Source organism: Plectropomus leopardus, chromosome 23, assembly GCF_026936395.1.
Source record: "Plectropomus leopardus strain MGB_pleo_1.0 chromosome 23, ASM2693639v1, whole genome shotgun sequence".
NCBI lineage: Eukaryota > Metazoa > Chordata > Actinopteri > Perciformes > Serranidae > Plectropomus > Plectropomus leopardus.
In genome coordinates this window covers 4,548,177-4,565,940 of record NC_142198.1, presented here as the reverse complement: position 1 = coordinate 4,565,940, position 17,764 = coordinate 4,548,177, and the positions used below count along the sequence as shown (strand labels likewise).

The 17,764-nt window shown below is 40.0% G+C and overlaps 1 protein-coding gene across 1 annotated transcript; it reads right to left on the bottom strand.

Moving 5' to 3' along the window:
• Positions 1-261: 261 nt before the first annotated feature.
• LOC121961944 (interleukin-13 receptor subunit alpha-1) lies at positions 262-16,008 on the bottom strand. The gene is made up of 10 exons (XM_088073086.1): positions 15,684-16,008; positions 11,651-11,784; positions 9,724-9,883; positions 9,528-9,618; positions 9,166-9,332; positions 8,507-8,637; positions 8,256-8,397; positions 3,384-3,483; positions 1,556-1,640; positions 262-1,476 (listed from the first exon to the last, which is right to left on the bottom strand). Exons 1-10 carry the CDS (start codon positions 15,754-15,756, stop codon positions 1,393-1,395), a joined length of 1,167 nt encoding a protein of 388 aa, XP_087929212.1. The 5' UTR covers positions 15,757-16,008; the 3' UTR covers positions 262-1,392.
• Positions 16,009-17,764: the final 1,756 nt, after the last annotated feature.

The window sequence follows — 17,764 nt, the reverse complement described above, 5'->3', positions numbered from 1 at the left end:
AAGCCATTAGGTAAAACTCACATTTATAAAGTGGCCTTGGGTCAATCTTTGTTGGGAATCTGGGTTAAAACTTTTGCAGGTTACTTTAGTTGTGAACTTTGTTGTCAGCATCTTAAAACTCTCTTAAAACTGATACTAAAATCCACAAGAAAAATCAGCAAGCTGCTACAAGTCCATTACTGTAAAATATGACTCCAAAGAATTTAAAAGAAAAAAAGCTGATGGATAACCAGCAATCACAGCCAAGAAACATACCAAACATTTTCACTTTCTCTTTCTTTATTTTCTGTCTAAGTCGTGACAATGTCCAACAATTACCCAACAAGTCCTGTCAGCAACTGTCACTGAATAACAGGGAAAAAGAAACAAAGCTTCTCTCAGTTTCAGGAAGGAAGACTGTGTGACTAATAGTGATGTCGCATTTTCTGGATTAGGTGTGTGTGTGTGTGTACGTGTGAGCAGACATAGGATTACGCAAAATCAACAAACTGCCAAGTTATCAGTGTTACTGATCTGTTATCAGATATCTACACAATACTCTCACAATGTTCTCCTTCCAAAAAAAGGTACAAGGTGTATGCAAAGGTTGAAATGCTTAACACCGCACCGTCCGATTTTTTCAAGAGGCAGATTAACTGTTTAAAAACGTTTTTAGGGATCACTAGAAGTATGTGCTTTTCACGTAGCTTATTGCTTCCTGCCCATTGTCTTGTTGCTATGACGGCAGTCATACTGGCATTTGCTTATCAGTCACACAAACAGGGCTCATGCTGTGCCGATGCAAACACCTCTTTTATTCCACCTATTTTATTTCCCCTCTTTTTCTTTTCTTCTCTTAGGTTGATACAGTAGGTTTCCACGAGTAGCTCCTCTTTACAAGCAAGACAGTTCCCAGTAAATACAGCTACAGTCTATCCAAAAACACACACAGCCTGCCCTCATCCTTGTCTTCCTCCCCAGTGTTCAACAGGAGGATATCAGCACAGTGCAGGCATGACCAACTCTCTTGTCCGTTGGTATTTCCGGGCCCTCAGCCTGGAGGCTTTTTTAAAGGTAGCTTCAAGGATTCAGTGTATTTCCTCATCCTGTGCGGGACAGGCCTCAGCAGAGTATTAGCGCTACCTGAGCAAGTAGCAGCTTAAATCTTGTGTTTTGCTGCCCTCTAGTGGCTCAAGTTTGTCCCTGGCTACATTGATACAGTCAGGTCAGTACAGTAAAGGTGCAACACAAAGAGGTACAACAGACTTGACACTTTTCAACAGAGGAGGTCAGTGGCACAAAGTGTTCCAGCTTGGTGTCAAGTTACTCCGTAAATGTTCCTGATGAATTCACCCAGTGTTGAAGTCCAGCTGAACTGCAGGCACTGCAGTGTCTATGCACACGTCAGGAGTTTTACTGGAGGACACTGTTTTCCGGAACAGTAATGTTGCAGGACTCAACAGGCTCTGGCACCGGCGTATACAGACTTCCTGGGGGCTGAAAAACAGAACAGTGCCATGAGTGTCTGTCGAGACGGAGACACACCAGTTTTTTGGTTTTTTTTAAATAAACATACCTTAAGTTCTTTGTTTCCGTTCATCATCATTTCCTTAAAGATTGCAGAAGGATCTGGTATGATGGGGCAAAGAATGGAGCTGTACCTAAGAGCAGGCACAAAGACAGAAATCAACAAGCAGCACACAGTGTTTTCAGCACCCACAGCTAGAATATATATATATCAGAGTTTTCAACTAGATATTGAACTTTTATGTGTAAAAAAGTCCCAAATCAGATGGTCATTATTTTTCAGAGCACAGTACTTGTATGTCTTAAAAAATGTCTGCTGAAGGACAATTCCCCCCAAAATCGTTAATATATATTTCTACAAGTAGCGCTGTTTATCAGTCTTGATTGTTTTGGTGTGAGATGCAGAGTGTTGGAGATATCAGCTGTAAAGATGTCTGCCTTCACTCCAATATAATGGAACTAGATGGCACTTGGCTTGTGGTGCTCAATCGACCAAAAAAAAAAAAATTGAAAATTGAAAAGCCCACAGCAATATCTCTCACCAGAAATCATTACCTGTTTACTTAAGATAATCCACAGAGCAGTGAGCAGTTTCATGTAGGGACTATTTTTCTTTTTCTTGGTACACTTGTCAACAATATCACAGTGCAGACGGAAGCGTGCATCTATTCATGGACAAGAGGCATAAACATAAATGCTGTCCTCCTGGGCTGAGCTGTAATGTTAGCTAGCTCAGTGATGCTAAATGAGCTGGCCATAGATGCACGGTTCCTTCTGCACGGTGATACGGCAAGGTGGTGTAGTTCAGTAGAAAGAAAATAGTTCCTACATTAAAATGCGAACAATAATGTCTGTCGATTATCTCAAGTAATCTGGTCATATTTTATTCTCACAATCCACAGACCTTGTTGGGAGCAGTTTTTTGTCTGAACTATTTTCTCTCCACCAAACTACACCTGCCAACTGTATTACTGTGCAGAAGGAAGCGTGCATCTACTGCTAGCTCACCTAGCACCACTACACTAGCTAACGTTTCAGCTCAGCTGAGGAGGATGACATTAATGTTTACATCTCACACTGTCACAAGCATGAGCCTCTCATCCATGAGTGGATGCACTCTTCCTCCTGTGCAATGACTTGGTTGACAGGTACAGCTTAATAGAGAGAAAATAGTTCCAAATTGCTCACAACATGGTGTGTAGATTATCTTGTGCAACCAGGTCATGATTTCTGGAAAGAGACATTGCTGTTGAGTTTTTCAAATGTATTTATGTGGTGCTCTGAGCACCACAAGCAGAGTGCCATCTGGTGCCATTATTTTGGAGAGATGGCAAAAATCTCAACAGCTGATATCTCAAACACTCAGCATCTCACACCAAAACAATCTAGACTGATTAACGGCAGTACAGTGTAATGATATGTTTTTTTTTAATTTGGAAGTAAACTGTCCCTTTAAGGTAAACACCCTGAATGATCTGTTGCACAATGATCATTCCTATTTCGTAATACTTTTCTATTTCTAGAAGCTCAACTTAAAACATCTGCCTACGTGTGCTTGAGGGTGTGTTGGGTTTGTCATAAATTTTCCACCCACTCTCACTCTGTCCACTCATTAAACCCTGAATCACTCCAGTGGCAGCACTCCAATAAAGTCAGGTGCATTTAAAAGGTAACTTCCTGGAACTGTAGGGTTCAGAGTTTGGCTGCAGATGGCAGTATAGGGACACCACAAGGATCAGGTTTCTCTGTGTTAGTATATTTCCTCGTCATTAGTTTTTGAGAAACACACTCTACTGTTGCTACACTTTACAACATCCAATCTTGAAACAGATTTGGGGCAATCTGAAATGTACTTTGGTCCCATTTCCAGAACATACCTCCTGAAGCAGTAGCAGGACAGAATGATGCAGACAGACAGAATGATCGGGATGACGATGGAAACCACAGTCATCGTCTGGTCAGGAGGCTCATTGGTACCTGCGATGAAAAGAGACACATTTTCTTCAGCTCATTTTCGCCACTGCTACATGTGATGATTGACAGAAAATCGATGCAGCACACAAAGTGGAGAAATTTCTAACAGTGCGTACCCACCAAATGCGATTAAAAATGATCGCGCCTCAAGATTACATACAAAGTCAATGCAAAGACGCGATTTGACGCCTCATTTTGCCGGGCGACGCGATGGACGCGATTGCGCGGCGCGTTGGATGAAATAATTTTTATCGCGTTTGGTGGGTACGTACGGTAAGTCTTAAAGCAACAGCTGCAATCAAAGTCAACGTGGGATTTTGCCTCATTTAAAGCATCAGTTAGTAATTATTATGTGCAGAAAAAAACACCATTTCATTTAGTAAAGAAATGAATAAAATGCCGATATAAAGACAAACTGTATATTTCCAGCCAATAAAATAAAAAAGGCCTTGCGTATATTGTGTTTTTTGTTCTGTCTAAATAATTGTATTAGGTATTTTATTTTTGTTTTTTAGGACCACATGCAGTATGCTAATTGTCTGAGTTTGTTTTGTCATGTCTAAGTCAGTTTTCTGTCAACTGATAAAAGTTTTCTGAATCTGAATCAAAATAAAAGAAATAAATTCAGGTACCTCATCCTTGATTGGTCAATTCAGATTAATTATTCATATTGAAAAAAAAAAAACAGAACGTCAGTCAAATTTGACAGGTGAAAACATTCAGGTTCTACTGCCTATCCAGTCCATTGTAGCCTGGATGTTGCCTTTTACAGTTTTCGCACTTGAATTATTAGATCTGAATATGTGAACATTGTAAAAAAATAAATCAAAATTCAGCTTTTGAAATTGCAAATCAAGAAATGTCAAATTTCAATTTCAGAGAGATGAACTGAGAACAAATACATTTTTGTTTAAGTGTTTCACTGCTATACTATGCAATGAAATCAATGCTGTATAAATTCCATGTATTTAATGGCTGTTAAAATGAACATATTCAGAGACATTAGTATTAATGTCTCTTCTCTGCTTCCAAAGATTTGTGCTGGTAGTGGGTCAGGTTTTAATGATGGATTTTCTTGTATTTGACATCAGTTGATAAAGTCTATGATTTAGTAGGAGAAGTTGCTTTTCACAAAGGGTTTCACTAGCAAGGACCACACCTCAATAGGAAATCTTTTTGACAATTTATTGACGTGAATGTAAATTTGGTATAAAAATTGATGTTGAATTATTGTGGGATGGATGGTTGAGTGCGGTGTGGGGAAGCTTCAGTGGGAATCCGCCGTGGCTCCCAGGCACGACAGACCCCTAGGGCCCTACGGAGAGAAAGAGGAAAAGGAAAGAGGTCAAGGGAGGGAGGGAGGGGTGCAGAATAACGAGAACGAAAGGGGAAGATCGGGTTAGGAGGATATTTAAGCCAGAAGAGGCGCGGTTGAGGTGCAGTAGAGGTGTGGTCCTGCTCCTGAAATTCTGCTATATAGCTTCACTTCACTAGCAAAGACCACACCTCAATCGGAAATAATTTTAACAATTTATTGACGTGAATGTAAATTTGGTATAAACATTGATGTTGAATTATTGTGGGATGGATGGTTGAGTGCGGTGTGGGGAAGCTTCGGTGGGAATCCGCCGTGGCTCCCGGGCATGACAGACCCTCAAAAGCGTGCATTATACGAGAGAGGACAAAGACGATTTGAGATCTCTTAGGTCGGAACGGATGTAACGGTGATAAGCTTGGGAGGACCATCTGCCCATGGTCTGAATAAAGTGTTCCGGTATACCGCTGCGGGAAGCCAAGGTGGCAGCTCCGATTCTGAAAGAATGTCCGGAGTAATGCATGGGAGAGATGCCTGACAATGACAGAAGCGGGTAACCACCTGGCTGGATTCAGATGCAAACAGAGGGTCATCCAGGGATTTGCTTTGTGACATCCGGAAATGTAAGTAGTTGGAGAGAATAAGGAATGGGTTTAGAACTGATTGAATGTTGAAGTAGAAGACGGGAGTGGGTTGGCTAGATTGGTCGGTTTTGGTTCTTTTCAAATAATAAACTAATAAACTATGGTGTCGTTGGAGAAAAGAAAGGTCCGAAAGGCAGGCGTGCCGACGTGGATCATATCGAAGGGTCGAAGCAGTGAATTCTGAGCATCTGAGGAAACTGAAGAAGGCGAGAATGAACATTGCCTCTAGAGTTTGGTTGACGTGAGGTATGCTATATCCGGAGCGGATGGTGTGGATGCAGCGTGACAGCAGATCCGTAGTTAATGGGAGTCTACGAGGATTTTGGGCTGGTTCTTGGAGTGAGAGGCCTCTGAGCAGTGAGGTGATCTGGGGATGACCATGGGCTGGGCCAGGACTACCGGTTAGGTGTTTAGAGATGAACGAAATGCTGCTGAAGTAGACTTTGATTGTCTGGGTTTTAATTCCCAAGACAGAATGGGCATGGGTGATAAAGCAGGTTAAGGTGATGAGATCAAAAGAAGGAAAAGTTATGTTATGCATGTCGTGAAAGTTGTGGAAACAATTCCAAGCAGACCAATATGGAGAGAGAGTTGCGGGGGACAGACTATTGATGGTGTTCTGAGATTCCAAGATCAGGTGCATGAAAGCTGGGTTTAGATGTTTAAAGTCAAGGCCGAATATGGAGGAACCGGAGTCAGGTGTGCGTCTATATGAGGGGCCAAGCTTCTGAACTTCTTTATTTATGATATCAACTACTGCGAGATTGTCTGAGTAGATGAGGACAGATTTGCGACTCCATTCATGGCCCCATAACATGGCGGTGACAATGGTGGGGTAGATCTCAAAGAGAGCAGATGAAGTGACCTGGCAGTCTCCTTCCAACTCTGGGGGCTATTTGCCTACAAACCATCTTCCATCGTAAAAACCCCCAAAACCGGCAGACGGAGCCGCGTCAGCAAACAGGTTGATGTCCTGAGGATGAGACAGGTGATCGTCGTAAAAGAAGGAGATTCCATTCCAATTGCCAAGGAGATAGAGCCAGAACCAGAGCTCGGCGTGGCTCAGCGCAACGAGAGACGGAGGTCATGAGCAATGGGACGGAAGAAGCGACAGATAACAGTTGAGAAAAGAAAGCCCACCCCTGGGGAACGATGTGGATGCAAGTTTCGAGGTTAAGCAGTAGAGGGCACTGGCAGCCCGGTGCCAGATGCCCCGAGGAGAGGAAACCGGTGCAGTAGCCAATGTCGTACCGCCGGGGGCCCCGACACCTCTGTGCCAGATGCCCCAACGAGAGCGAACTGTCGAGGTCACTGCAGATGTACTACTGGGGGCAGCAGCATCCTGGTGTCAGATGCCCCAGTGAGAGCGAAGTGATGCGGTTGCTGAGAGTGGATGGCCAGGAGGATTGGCATCCCACTGCCAGATGCCCCACCAAAATCTAACTGCTGCAGGTGGAGAGGTTGAGCATTGGAGGGCACTGGCAGCCTGGTGCCAGACGCCCCAAGGAGAGTGAGCTGCCGTAGATGCAACGGTTGGGCAGTAGTGGCGCTGGCATCCTGGTGCCAGATGAGCCAACACGAACGAGCCACTAAAATGGAGGTGGGAGAACAGTCGAGGGCGCAGGCATCCTGGTGCTGAGGTCCCCAGGTAAGGCAAGCCGGTTGGAGTAGGAGGGTGCTGCCAACATCGCTGACACCCCAGGCAAATCGGACCGCAGTGGCCGACGGGACCTAGGAGAAATGGCCGCCATAGACACGGTGCCGTCAAGAATCTGGGTGCGAAGATTGGAGGGAACCGGAGATGGATGGGAGACGAAAGCGCCAGGAGGGCGGACGGGAGGATTAGCCCTGGCCAGGGTGAAAGCAGGCGAAGGCTGCTGCAAAGGAAAACGATCGGAAAGGAGACCAGAACTGTGGGACGGAACGACATGGTGCATGGGATGAGAGGGAAAATTCGGTGGCAACCCGGTGCCAACGACCCCGGCCGAAACGGGTTGGGAGGCGTAGGAGGGAGTTTCAGGCAAAAGTTTCAGGCCAGCGGGACCGAGGTGAAGCGACTGCCTCAGCCCCGGCGCCCTGCGACTTGCCTGAGGCAGCAAGTCCCCACTTCCCCATTCAGCACAGTCCACCGGTCATGTGGAGGTGGTTGAAAACGAACTGGCCCTTTAACAGAGGTGCTGACGTCATGGCGCACAACGGGAGCCGCCGCGATGATGTCACCCGGAAGAGCGCCGATGTTGACAGAGCGGCCACGGCACTCAGATGTCAGAATGTCAAAAAGCTTAGCTTTGTTGTCAGTTCTGCGAAACGGTATTCCCCGGTCCCTCAGTGCCCATTGAAGGTTGGTTACCGTCCAGTTGGACATCTTCGAAGGCAGCAGGCAATCGGGAGACCTCGCTGGAATGTGGTGGCGCCGCGACTGACGACGAGCCGCCAAGCCAGCGGAGTCAAGACAACGGCGGGAGGCTGTCACCATCCTCTGCGGCGATGGAGTGGGAGAACCGCAGCAGCGCAGGGCTGCACGGGGGTGACTGCGTCCTCTTCTTTCCGCTGAGGGTGGCAGACCAGCTCTGTGGCGTGTCGGTACGTGCTCATGCAGAATAACGAGAACGAAAGGGGAAGTTCAGGTTAGGAGGATATTTAAGCGGGAAGAGGCGCGGTTGAGGTGCGGTAGAGGTGTGGTCCTGCTCCTGAAATTCTGCTATATAGCTTCACTAAATAAAGGTGATTTTTATTAAAGTTATAGGTGCTGGAACAAAACATGTTTAATTAGCTCTGAGAAATCAATGTGAAAGTTTAATAAATTAAAAAGTTACCATAAGATTCCACATCACCAAAGTCGCTGGATACGTCTTTGCAATAGTCTGCAGTTGTGACTCGGGATCGAAACTCGTAACGGCACCTTCTATCATAAGCCATCTTCAAGGACTCTTCCTCTGAAGTGAAGTTCTTGCATTCCTAAAAAAAAAAAAAAAAGTAAACACAAAAAGCCCTCAGTGTCAGATGTAGAAAAACTACATATGTGACTTTAAAACTTTAGGAGAAACAGTTAAATTTCACCACTTACCACAGGTTTATTGCACTGCCTGTGGCAGACCTCGTATCTCCAGCACGATCGTTTTCCAAACTCTGGATATGTCCAGCTCAGTGTGAGGTAATCTTCTTCTTCACTGACACTCAGCTTTGGTGAATGTATAACTGAGGACAAAAACATACCCAATTTCATTTCCCCCTCAAAACAGGTTTTATTGACTGCCTAAAGTATCAATCAAAAAATGTACTTTAATAGATAAATCAGGGTTTCCCACAAATTAATTGACTTGTGTCGTCCCATTGACTGCACCACACTCTTGGTGCACAGAGCATACTTTGGGCACTAACGGAGCAGCAGAACACCATGACAATGACACTAAATGCACTGGATCCAAAAGTTTGCCTTCACTCAAAGCTGCTCCTCTCATTTATCGATCTGATTTGATTAGCTCTGAACAGCTTGACAGATCAATTATCCACTCTGGTGTCTCAAACTTTACGAACTGCTGCCAAACTAATGAAGAGCTCTGCCTGCATTGCGTTCACAGATGACCCAAAAAAATTTAGAGAGACGAAACAGGATGATAAAAACAGGGACATCCCTCATCGTCAGCTACCACCACACATAAATTCTCATTCCGTGGGAAACTGTGAAAATGTTTAATATTTTTCTGTAATGAAATCAGTAATTACCAAGCTTAGGTTTCAAGGTGCTCCTTCCAGCTCTGGTGTCCACACACATGCAGACGTCATTACTGACAGCATCAAATTTAAGGTAACAGCCACTCCTTGTTCCGCTGCTGTGAGGCTGATCACACACTGTTAAATTCTTCATCTGTTCCTCGGAGCGTCCACACATCCTGCGACGATAAAATGAGGTGATGACAGAAATAGAAAACAGGGAAGACTACAGCTGAAACATGTTTCTGCAATTCCTACAGGCGCCACTACATGTTCATAAAGTTCATCAACATCATCATCATGCCTCAGAATTTCATTTATATCCCGTATCTGGAGACATACTGTATCTCCTTTATTTTGGCTGTAACTCTCACCTATAAGAGAGGTTAAAAGGCTGATTTCCAGGGCTCCAGGAGCAGTTCATGTGATGGGAGGTGATGACACATTTGAAGTCTTTCAATTCAGCTGTAAAGTGCAAAAACAAACATTCATACATGCAGCAAGATTCAAATTTGACCTGAAAGCGTCACTGTGGATGCACAGGACAACTTTTAGCTTCCTGCTTCTTACCTCTTGGCTTATGAGCACGAATGCTAATAGACGCAGGTGAGCTCTTTTTCGAATTGTCACAGGATCTAACAGTCCAAATTTGATACGTCCAACTGTCAGAGCCGGTCTCTTCTGTGAGAAGGCTGTCTGTGAAATTAGTCCAGATCGTGCACACCGGAGACTGCAAGACAAACATTTAATGACAGTTAAAACATTTGGGAACAAGCTGGTTTGTTTGTAATAAATAAATAACTTCGATCCTAATGTTGCTTTCATCAAAGTTACATCACATGTCATGATTGTTTATTATTACAGTCCTATTTTTAGTATCTAATTATTTATTAGAAAGTGTGCCTAAGGCAGGAACACTTTATATCATTAGATTATTATTTTTCCTCATTTTTTCTAAGGTCTGCTCACATGAATATTTCAAAGTCTCTTTCAACATGATAAATTAAGCGCCTGTTTGGCAAAGTTTGAGGGAAAGTTTATATTCTACATTGTTCTGCAAAAAAAAAGAAAAAGCTTCACAATATGGAACATGAAGTTCTGCTGCTGAAAGATGCTCCGACCAAAACATATTCTAGCAATGTTACAGTGCTAGAAACTAGCACATTTAACTCCCTAAGAAAGCTCATTGTATTTATTATTAAAACAACTTAGCCAACAAACATTATTAAATAACACGAGAATATAGGAGGCCAAAGTGCAGATTTTGTCTTCCATTTTTTTTTTTGTTTTGTTTTGTTTTGTAATGCTCCCATGATGGTGTGTATTTCATATTCTCTCATGCTGATGATCTCCACCATACCCATCACTGCTTTAATACCTGGGTCTTCAACAGGGTGTCCATGACGTTCAGGGGGCACCAAATTATTTATTGACGATTCATTTTATTTTTTCAAAAATGAAAATGTGTCTAAATATTGACATTAACATCAATCCAACATATAATCATCACAGATAAATTGGTCTATTCATTACACTAATATGACAGACATAAGGTGGGTTTCCATTACAGATTTGCTCAAAACTTAAGCGATATTGTTAAAATGTTTTTAGATGACTGTGTTTCCACTTAGTGATGTTCTACGACTTCTCCTCTGGTAACAACATTTGAAGAAGCATCAAAACATTAGCAGGTTTATTTCTGGTACAGCCACACCATTAGCCGTCATTATTTCCAATCCAAGGCCACATAGGCGTGTTATTGAGCGATAATGGAAAGGCAAGCCTCTTATATATGGAAGCGACGAATGAGGGATTTCTGGAAGGTGATAGTCACAGAAGAATTGTGGGTTGAAAACTTTTGTATGATCAACTTTTGAAGAGTTATGTGATGCAGTAATACCTCTTGTAGCTCCTGCAGACACATAGCCATAGCATCATGTGACCTAGAAATGCCAAAAAGGGTTTCTGTTGCAGTTTTGTGAAATATGACTTCTTTGAATCACCTGGAATACCACCTCATATGAGTGTAAAAACTTTTTTTGCAATAAATGGGAGTCAAAAATGACGTGTTTCCATTAGACAATATTATATCGCAATTTCAATTTGCTCATTTTTAAGAAGTTTATTGACAAAAGCGTGACGGGACATGGCAGTCACAGAGATATCAGATAGGAGAATATTACAGCCCACAGCAGCTGATATTATTGTTTTTTTGTCATAACAGAAGCATAATCCTATGGCCCAGTAATAATGCAATCTACAGTTGACTCTTAGACTTGGATATTAGGGATTCCTTGAATGCATGGCTCATTGTTCCTTCTTAATGAATAAAGGCAGGACTAAATAACCAAATGCATTTATAACAAACAAATATGGTTATTCTCCAAGGACGCAACCTGCAGATCACACACACACACACACACACACACACACACACACACACACACACACACAAAAAAAACAACAGATTTAGTTCCACCATGTTTCCTGCACTCACTTCTGCGTTCTTCATCAGGCAGTATTTGTAAAGGACCTCGCCCTCCGGCACACCGTCAGGCTTCTGCCAGGACACGTTTACTGTAAACGGGTCGAGCCACTGATATGACAGCCCTGTGGGTGGAGGAGGGTCATCTGTGGGATGGGAGGTAAAAAAAGAAAAAGAAATGAGGAATTAATCTCACCTGAAGAAAGAAGAATATACCAGGGTTAGGTTTAAATAACAACAACAGACTATAATCAGCCTCAATAATAAAGAAAAACAACATTTTTATATGTATTATTTAAATCACAACTGCCACTAGAGCTGGGCGATATGGGCTGAAATATATTGCGATATTTTTAGGCTATATCTCCATACACAGTATGTATCTCGATATTTTTTAATCTCCTCAAAAGCACTTCATAAACACTACAACTGGGAGACACAAAGTAAGTATTAAAATAAGTAGAAATGTCTAATAAGTTGAAAAAAGTACATCACTTTACTGTAATGCATCCTTTAAAATATACGAAAAAACACAACAATATCCAATAATTAAGACTTCTGTTATGTTATATTTTTCAACAAAAGATTCTCCACATTGGGCTAAAATGGATTCTCATGGTCTAAAAATACCTATTCCCTCATACATATACTCAGATACAGTTAAAAAACTACCTAAACAATCTTACAACCCATGATCATTACATCATATTTGTTGTCACAGTACAGTCCAATATGGGGCAATCAGTTCTTTGTTCCCGGAAGAGCAGATGCAACATTTAAATCAAGGGACTTAAAATAATCCAGGACCTTTGGACCATGATGTCTTTTAATGAGCTGAGATATAATTACAATCTTAACAGAAAACATTTCTTTAAGTATCTTCAGTGAAGAAGCTTCATTAAAGCAAACCAATATAATGCATTTACTTGACCCTTCACACACATGCTTAGGAAAAATGATGATAAAAGACAGCTTAAGAAAAGGGATCATATCAGAGCTCTAGAATTTGCTGACATCTCACACAAACAAAACTTCACAATATAAGCTGAATGCCTGGAAGGAGAGCTTGCAATCTGATATCTCGGATGAAGCTTGTGCTGATGCCCGTATTAGATCTATAAATGCACGCCTTAAATCATTACAATATAAATTACTAATGTGGACTTATGCCACATCAGTGGAACTAAATCGATACAGAGGATCACTGTGTTTGACAGTGTAGAAAGAGACAAAATATTCTGGGAAGAGGTGAGAGTTATAACTGAGAAGATTATTTTACTTATTATTTATTATTTCAAAAAGAATCCCTCTGGACCCCCATTTTTTTTTTTTTTGTTGGGCCTGTGTGGAAAAACCTTAGCAGACCAAACACGAATCAGTGGATAAGACTTGTTATCATGCCTCCCATTAGAGAGAATAACTTGTATATTAAAAAGTAAACAGCATATTTTTGAGTACATATGGAGTCCCATTATGAATTATGTGAAGGGTTTATATCTGTTTTTTATATCTGTTTTTTTGGGGGTTTTTTTGTCTTTTAAAGATGTCTCATATCTAGGAATTATTGAAATAATGGTATTCCATTTTGTAGAGATTACAAGTTTTATGTGGAGTAATTTGTTTTTGTTTTTATCGGTATATTTTAAATCAGAAAAGCCATAAAGACTCCATTTCCACCATGTTTTTAGGAATGAATGCTCTATAAATCAGGCTATGAATAATATATGAACAAACGCCTCTGTTTGTAAGTGCTACTTGAATGTAGATTTCTGGCTCAGACTATGAGAAAATGGCTTTATAAATAAATTTCAAACATTTTACAGCTAAAAAACAAACAAAGCTACATTTGAATGGGTCAATTGTTGTAAAAATCCAAGTAAAATCATAAATTATCCTTGTATTTGACCTTTTTAAAGCGTCTTCTCAACACACTTGCAGATAATGTCTATGTAGTGTTAATCAGGTACAGTAAAATTAGTTTGTGTTTTCATATCGAGAACTGAGAATTATTTATTGGACTGTTTATATGAGGGGAACTTTGCATGAGGTCAAATATGAGTTGAAGAATTTGCCTATGTTTTGGGAAATGATGATGGTTATAACTTGAAATTTCTAAAGTTGTGATAGCGTGAGTGCAGTATATGTATATGTTAGATTGATTCTAAATTTTGTATAGGAATTTTTGGCTAACCTTTTCAAAAACGGATTAAATTGTGATAAAAACATCTGTGTGCCATTGCCCACTGAGTTTGCACATGCCTCCACTTTCTACAGCTTTGTTAAACTAAATTACTAAAACAAGAAAAGTGGAATGCATCACCCCAATTCTTAGTCTTTTTTGGACTTCAAAATAGTATTATACTGAATGGTTTGTGGCCATAAACCAAACATACAGTTGCAGCTTTCAGTTATTATGCACCAAAAATCTGGAATAATTCAACACTTCCTGAACACTTATTTTTTTCTGTTTTTTCCAAGATTCAAAAACTTTATTGTCTATCACATAGTGACAGAGACTTGTCTTATTAGGGATTGAAAGAACATGAAAGACAAAAAGGATCAAACCCATCAGAAAAATCACACAGTTAACGGGTTTTTTTTTATTTTTTTTTAACTCAAACCATATTTAACCAGGTAAGTCCCAGTGAGATCAATAATCATCTTTTCAAGGGAGAAAGACATCAACATTAAGAAGACAGCAGCATAAAGCAAGACAAACAGATGGCAGCATATTAAGGATGAAAGGAGGGAAGTAAGCAGCATAAAATAGAAGAGGGCATAAAAAATAAATGAATAAAAAGACAACAGCATATAAAAGAAGAAGAAAGACAACAGCAAAAAAGTAAAATATATAGCTTGAAAAGGAGGAAAGACACCATCAAAAACGAAAAAAAACGAAGCATCTAAAAAGGAAGAGAAGGCAGTACCATAAAAGAAAAAAAACAGCATAAATAATAAATTAAAAAAAGACAGCAGTATATACAAAGTCATAAAGATGGCAGGATAAAAAAAAGAAAAACAAAGAAAGCATCAAAAGGGAGAAAAAAATAGCCTAAAAAAAGGAAAAGGGGCAGTATCAAAAAAGGAAAAAAAATACAGAAGCACAAACAGAAAAACAGACAATAGCATAAAAACAGAATTTAAAAAAAGATAAATAGCCAGCAGCGTCAATAAAGAAAAAATGTGCAGGACACATAAACTTGAATTGGACTAAACTAAAAAAAAATAATGTATGGCAATGTCATTTTTTTAATATCTCAAAAGAGATCTGTAGGTTTAATAGTCATGGAAATACTTATTTACAAATTTGTCCCAGATCATTTTGGCCCCATATTGTCACATTTTAAAAGCAGTCCATTTCAAGATGTAACTTGATCTATAGACTGTGGTTTTTCCATTTTTACAACATAGTCATTTTTTCGTCAGTCTTGGTTGCGCTTACTGTAATTGCAAAATAGACAGCAACCACACATGAAACAGGGCTATCAGTGGTTTCTAAATCAATGTAGAAAATGTCATTAAGCAGCAGAATTAATACATTACCTCATAAATCATGTGAAAATGTTTCAGGGAGTGCATTTTTAAATCGTGTTAAAAACATTTCTCTAACCTAAATCACCTCAGCCCACATTTTTTGCGGTAAACGTGACACCGAATCATGACTAAAGTATTTATTACTGTAAAACTCAACTAGACAGGCTAGGCTACAAATGATAAACAAACCACAGCGAAGCTAAGTCACACCAAATTACCCAGCTTAACTAAAAATACAAAACAAAACAAGGTCATAGTTGGCTAATAGATATGCCTATACTTCAAAAATGTAAGAAAACCCACAATTAAAAACAACAGGGTAAACAGACCTTATTGAAAAAGCCACCATGATTAATGGCAGGTCATTAACAACATGGCATAGGGCCAGGGGTCGAAAGTGCGTCATTAAAACCGTCAAATTGAACTTTGGTATTACAGGCGTGTTGTGTTGACTGAAACTCGGATCAAGCTCATTTAAAGTGTGAGTAACAAGTAGCGAAGACATATTTACCTGCTTTACAGCAGTGTACCATTATCATGGCGGTGCAGGTTAAAAAGACACAAAATTCCCGAGTAAAATTCATGATGTCCTCGAGCGTCTGAGCGTTTATTTCATCTGCAGACGAGTCAACTGACGGAGTCCTCCGGTACTCCCGTTAAAAAAATCCTTCAACAGTTAATGTAACTGAAAAAAGAGGGCAAATACAGGAGACGTGATGTCTGGGATGATAAAGAGAAATAAAAACACACTAAGAAGTTTTAAAAAAGTCAATAGACGGAGCACCTTGACAGTGGTGGTATCCCTGCGATGTCAGCTCAGGTCTACCGGGAACAGCGCGGGGCGGAGCCGGTGTGAGAGTGGGAGGAAAGCTGTGACGACGGCACGACGACAGCAAGCGAGCCAGCGGGAATGTTGCACGTCTTTCCAACACTTTCCAACACAAGACATCCCACCGTCCAAAACCACTCAGCCATAAAGAATTAACCCCCCGAAACCTGGATCGACATCAGTTTTCTTGTGCTGCGTTGAGATGTCTTTCACCAGCTGTTCAACTCTTGAAACAAAAGCAAAACTGTTGAATAACACGAGGCAGTGAGCAACATGGCAAGAAATTGGTCAAATGTGACAAGAACATGACCAGAAAATTAGTTTTAAAAAGATGGGGGGAAATCATAAGGGAGAAATGTCCAGAAAACTATATATGTAATTATTATAACTCTATGAAATTCTGTAACAGAAAAAAAATCTACATTTTTTGTGTGGTAGTTCTCTTGTAACTTTTTTTTGTTGTTGTTGATAATATACAGGTAATTTTGTTGTTACTTTTAAAATGATTTTTATGTTAGTAAAAGGTGACAAGAAAATCACCTGACAATTGGTTTTAAAAAAAGAAGAAAATTTAAAAATTCAAGAAAAAATGTCCAGAAAACTATATGTATATTTATTATAACCACATATTTAAAATTCTGTCAGAGAAAAAATGTTCCCAGTGGGAATGTTGTACGTCTTTCCAACACTTTCCAACACAAGACATCCCACCGTCCAAAACCACTCAGCCTTAAAGAATTAACCCCCCGAAACCTGGATCGACATCAGTTTTCTTGTGCTGCGTTGAGATGTCTTTCACCAGCTATTCAACTCTTGAAACAAAAGCAAAACTGTTTGATTTCTTTACAAAACACGAGGCAGTGAGCAACATGGCAAGAAATTGGTCAAATGTGACAAGAACATGACCAGAAAATTAGTTTTAAAAAGATGGGGGGAAATCATAAAGGGAGAAATGTCCAGAAAACTATATATGTAATTATTATAACTCTATGAAATTCTGTAACAGAAAAAAAATCTAAATTTTTTGTGTGGTAGTTCTCTTGTAACTTTTTTGTTGATGTTGTTGTTGTTGTTGTTGATAATATACAGGCAATTTTGTTGTTACTTTTAAAATGATTTTTATGTTAGTAAAAGGTGACAAGAAAATCACCTGAAAATTGGTTTTAAAAAAAGAAGAAAATTTAAAAATTCAAGAAAAAATGTCCAGAAAACTATATGTATATTTATTATAACCACATATTTAAAATTCTGTCAGAGAAAAAATTTATACATTATTTTTTTCTTTTTCTTGGGAATTTTTGGGATAATTTTTTGGTTTGCTTTTGTTTTTTCCTTTACTTGTAACTGGGTAATTTAGTTATTACTTAAATTAAAAAATATATTTTTTTTATTTTATTCATTTTTTTGGGGGGGGGGGCATTTTCTCATTTGTTTCTGTTTTTTTTTTTTTTACCTTTTTGTGCTTATATTTAGGTAATTTTGTTATTAGGACCTACTTTTGATTTTTTAAACTTTTTTACTGCTAATATTTGGGTTATATTTGGTTGTTAAATTGTATTGTACCCATGTTTTTGAAAGGAGTCAAACCAATTCGCTTTTGTTTTAAAGGGTTAAAGGATGTGGCCTCTGAAGCGCTAATGAAGGCACACCGCGCACGCGTGTGGTCTTAAGTGCCATAAGTGTCCCTCCATTCCTCCAGGAAGTCGTCAGCCTCTAAATGAGTCTGTGAATCAATAAGTTGATTATCGTTATGATAATGGCTT

Coding starts and splice junctions, on each gene's coding strand:
- LOC121961944 (XM_088073086.1), bottom strand. CDS start 15,756: ATGAATTTTACTCGGGAATTTTGTGTCTTTTTAACCTGCACCGCCATG. Junction 8,638..9,165: donor CACCTTGAAACCTAAGCTTG/GTAATTACTGAT, acceptor TTTTGTCCTCAG/TTATACATTCACCAAAGCTG. Junction 1,641..3,383: donor TCCTGCTACTGCTTCAGGAG/GTATGTTCTGGA, acceptor GCCTGCTCTTAG/GTACAGCTCCATTCTTTGCC.